We start from the raw sequence: 4,240 nt of genomic DNA on the forward strand, positions 1-4,240 counted from the left end.
TTTATAGAGAGATCCAAAAACGTGTTCTACAAAACATGTTTTCTTTAATAACTTAACATAACAACTCTTTTAATTAGATGATTAAATGTTAGTAGTTTTACCTTTGAGTTCCGTGTTTGATTTCTCTTCTACTCTACTCATTTGTATTCTTATTTTCATGTTGATTTAATTTTTTAAAAATTAATTAATAATTAATAAATATATTTTCAAATTTTTAATTCATCTTTTAATTAATAACTCCTTTATTTAAATTTAAAAAAAAAATTAAAATAACGTGAAATTAAGAATACAAATGTGAATAGGAGAGGAACCAAACTTAAGGCTTAAGGATAAAACAAACAACATTTAGCAATCTAACAAAAAAAACTGACATGTTAAGTCATTAAAGAAAACACATTCGTAGAATACTTTTTCAGACACAAAAAAAAGCGCTTCGTGCTGGATGCGTTTTTAATTTCTCTCTTTAAAATCGACTTGATTCTTAAATATAGAAAAAATCAATTTAAATCCATAATTATTTTTTAAAAACGATATTATGGCTGTTTTATAATCTCCTTTAAGACAAGACAAAACATTTTTTATATATAGTATATATATAAATTTGCTTTCTTTTGATTTTACTCTCTCTTTCTTTAATTTTCTTTTATGCCCATAATCTCTGTACGTTACCCATTTTATTATAGTTTTCTTTTCATTTGAACATTAAAGTTGAATTTTAATATTTAAAGGTATAATTTAAAAAGTAGAGCATATTCAAATTGTACAAAATCAATTAATAATATTAAGAGTTAAAATAGAGGCTAAATTATAAAAATGTAAAGTGTACAAGGACTGAATTCAGAATTAAACCCCTTTATTTATTGGTTGTTGTTTGGGTAAAATGTAAAATCCTTTCAGTATTATTATTTTATAATAAGTTTCTTTTTATCACTATCTTCACCTCGATATTGTGAACCTTCAAGATTTGAATCAGAGAAGGGAACTCTCCTCATTCTTTCCTTTCTGAGTTTTTCTCCCTATTTATTCATTTATAGGCCAACTCCTTCGTCTTCTTCATCAAAATCTTATCTTTTGCTGCGTTGATTTTTTTCTGGTTTACAGTTGAATTCTCTTCAACTCTTTCACTGTGCTGAAACTCAAAGCTTGTCGAGATTTTTCTAATTACATTGTCAAAAGTGAAAGGGAAATTCAAATATATCTTTTGAATGATGGCTCGGAAGCATTTGCACGAGTTACTTCAAGAGGATCAAGAGCCATTCCTTTTGAAGAATTACATTGCTGATAGGCGTTGTCAACTCAAGAAATCACCACCTAAAACTCATCTTCAACTCCATAAACCAAAACCCATCTCTCAAAACTTCAATTTTCCTTTAAATTTCTGCAAAAAAGCTTGCCTTTTCTCTTTCCATGACTCACCAGACTTGAACAAATCTCCTTTGTTTCAACCTATAACCCCCAACACCAAAAACACCAATGGCACTGCTTTTGGGTTATTTGGTTCCATTCTAAAGAGGCTAACTCATCGTACCAAAAACCCAAAGCCTGAAACAGCTACAAAAGGATCAAAAGTTTCAGTGAAGGACATTTTGAGGTGGGATTCAACTGTGAGGAAAAACAATGTAATGAGTGAAGACAAGTGTGGTTCACGTTCTTACACTGATAGGCCTACCAGTGATGTTTGGTCCCAAAGCAATGAAGAAATGGACATGGATACTTCATGTAGCTCTAGTCCATCGGGGGATTTTGAAGAGGTTTTCATTTCCAATGAAGTTGTGGGAAATAACTCAGCTTTTGCTTCTTTTGATAAGCACTTTTCTCAAAGCCCTTTACGTTTTGTGCTTCAAACTAGCCCTTCTTTCTCGCCTACATCTCCCAGTCTCCATGAAAGAAAGGTCAGTGCCTTTAATTGAATGATTACTTATAATCAATTGGTTAATTAAAACTGCAACTCTGATCTGGTTAAAGCTTCTTCATTTTGTTTTTTTTTTTTTGGCGGGGGGGGGGGAGTAAACTCGTGACTCAGGTGACTGAGTTCTCTGACTTGCTTGAACTGTCGGCAAATTGAATCACTCTGCTGCACATGTTTGGGGTCTAATTGTCGTTTTAGTCTTCTACTATGCTAAAATTAAAGTAGAAGGATTAAATCTCAAACTTTAGCATACTTGAGGGACTAAAACCATATTTAGACGGCTGAAATTTAATCTGAATTGCCATATATGCCTGCTGGTTTCTGGTTGATTTGACTGGTATTAAGTGTTATATATGCCATTTAGTCCTTTCATTTTGTTTAATTGTACCTTTGATTATGTTTCTACCTTGCAAATCTTATATGAACACAATTATGGAAGTTTCAGCTGATACCATGATTATAACTGTTATTTGAATATGAGCATTTCTTAATCAATGGCTGATTTATTGAATTGTAGCAGGAGAAGGAAAATTATGAATTAGAGAGCTTAAAAAGATTTCAAGTTGAAGAACAAGAAGAAGAACAATGCAGCCCTGTTTCTGTTTTGGACCGTCCATTCGAGGATGATGACAGACATGCGGATGACGACGATGGTGATAGTGGGATCGATCGTTTCGATCTTGAATCCACCTATGCATTTGTACAAAGTACGTTTTCTTTTAATTGCTTTCAATTAAATTTTGTACCATTCCCTTATGCTCTGTGAAGTCTTTATCAGTTAACTTTACTTATTAGTCCATATCCATGGATTTGCTCAGACTTGTTAGCCATGTATATATAAAAGTTGTAGATTACATATGCAAATGAATATAGCTTCTGATGATGATGATGGTACATGTGGGATCCATGAAAATTTTGCTGGCATTAGATGTTAACTTGTACATCAAGTTAGGTTAAAGTGACCTGTTGAAACAGACACCATTGTTTGTCATAAGTTCAGGAGTGACCCACATTACAAAGTTAGGAGATCTGTCTTAAATTGTTGGGCCACTTTTCTGGGTTTATATTGATGTCCTTTCCTTGTTTTATCACCAGGAGCTAAGCAGCAGCTACTGCAGAAACTTATTAGATTCGAGAAACTGGCCGAGTTGGATCCTATTGAGCTTGAGAAAAGAATGTTAGAAGAAGAGCAAGATGACCAAGACGACTCATCTTCGTCACAAAGTGAAATGAATATTGATGGCATGAAAAAGCTAGTATCTGATCTCATTGCCGAGGAAGAAATGATGCAACATGATGGTTGCATCGATAAACAAGCAGCAGCAGAAAGGGTACGTAAAAGGTTGGATTCATGGAAAGATGTAGAGTCGAACACCATTGACATGATGGTGGAACAAGATTTCAAAAGAGCTCATATGGAGGGTTGGAAGGGAAATGAAGAAGAGGTTAGAGAGGCTGGAATTGAAGTTGAATGTGCCATCTTTGGATTACTGATGCAAGAATTGATTGAAGAACTAGTTCTTTAAATGGGAGGTTTTGAATTTAATGGCTAAAATTTTTTGAAGCTTTAATCAGTGGTTAAGGATTGGATCTTCAATCTAGATATGAAGCAACTTTAAAACTTATAGTTAACATCTACTCTTTTCATGGACCGACAGAATGCGAAGGATTAGTCATTGGACTTGCTCTAGTGGATACATTAGGAAATCAAATATTTTTTTTTTGAAGCTAAGGTGATTCATTTTTAGTTCTTTTAAATCATATGTATATGTAATATTATTGATATATGTATATGGTGTAATATGGTGTATGGATCATGGATTTAATGAGATAACATGTACAATTTGTAGTTAGTAATATTATATTTTCTAGATCAACATTGATATCTTGACCTATTTTCATTTTCGGCTAATTTTTTATTATGTTTAAATTTGAGATGAATAATCAAGTAGGGATTCGAGTGTAAAAAAGAAGAAAGAGATTAAAGTAAATTGGATGAATCAAATAAAATTAATAATAGTATTGTTAGAAAATGACATCACATCTACAATTATATATATAAGGTGGGAAATGGTTTTGATTAACAACCAGTAATTTGTTTAGTGATTGATGTTTTGGAAGTACTAAAAGGAGAGGATATACACATTTTCAATCTTTGAATCATAATTTGTTTTCTTTTATATATATACGACAATATATATGTTAAAAGGTCACATTGTTGTTGTTGTTGTAATAGCAAGCACAATTTGGCATATTTTATCTTTTTGAGCTTGTAATTTGCCACTTCTCTCACATGTTCCTTAATTTAATTATCTTTTAATCCATTACAAA

The 4,240-nt window shown here is 32.1% G+C and overlaps 1 protein-coding gene across 2 annotated transcripts; it reads left to right on the forward strand.

Moving 5' to 3' along the window:
* The first annotated feature begins 945 nt into the window (after positions 1-945).
* LOC105785476 (uncharacterized) lies at positions 946-3,792 on the forward strand. 2 transcript variants are annotated; one of them, XM_012611573.2, is made up of 3 exons: positions 946-1,892; positions 2,427-2,616; positions 3,005-3,792. In XM_012611573.2, exons 1-3 carry the CDS (start codon positions 1,206-1,208, stop codon positions 3,433-3,435), a joined length of 1,308 nt encoding a protein of 435 aa, XP_012467027.1. In that variant the 5' UTR covers positions 946-1,205; the 3' UTR covers positions 3,436-3,792. The 2 variants fall into 2 exon arrangements, with proteins under 2 accessions (XP_012467027.1, XP_012467028.1); XM_012611574.2 differs by having other exon boundaries at positions 948-1,892; positions 2,430-2,616.
* The last annotated feature ends 448 nt before the right edge of the window (positions 3,793-4,240 follow it).

The sequence above is a fragment of the Gossypium raimondii genome, chromosome 1, assembly GCF_025698545.1.
Source record: "Gossypium raimondii isolate GPD5lz chromosome 1, ASM2569854v1, whole genome shotgun sequence".
NCBI lineage: Eukaryota > Viridiplantae > Streptophyta > Magnoliopsida > Malvales > Malvaceae > Gossypium > Gossypium raimondii.

Bases quoted from the DNA above. Each gene is read 5' to 3' on its own strand.
- LOC105785476 (XM_012611573.2), top strand. From the start codon at position 1,206: ATGATGGCTCGGAAGCATTTGCACGAGTTACTTCAAGAGGATCAAGAG. The intron at 1,893-2,426 runs GTCAGTGCCTTT...ATTGAATTGTAG, and splicing joins CCAGTCTCCATGAAAGAAAG to CAGGAGAAGGAAAATTATGA. The intron at 2,617-3,004 runs GTACGTTTTCTT...TTTTATCACCAG, and splicing joins CACCTATGCATTTGTACAAA to GAGCTAAGCAGCAGCTACTG.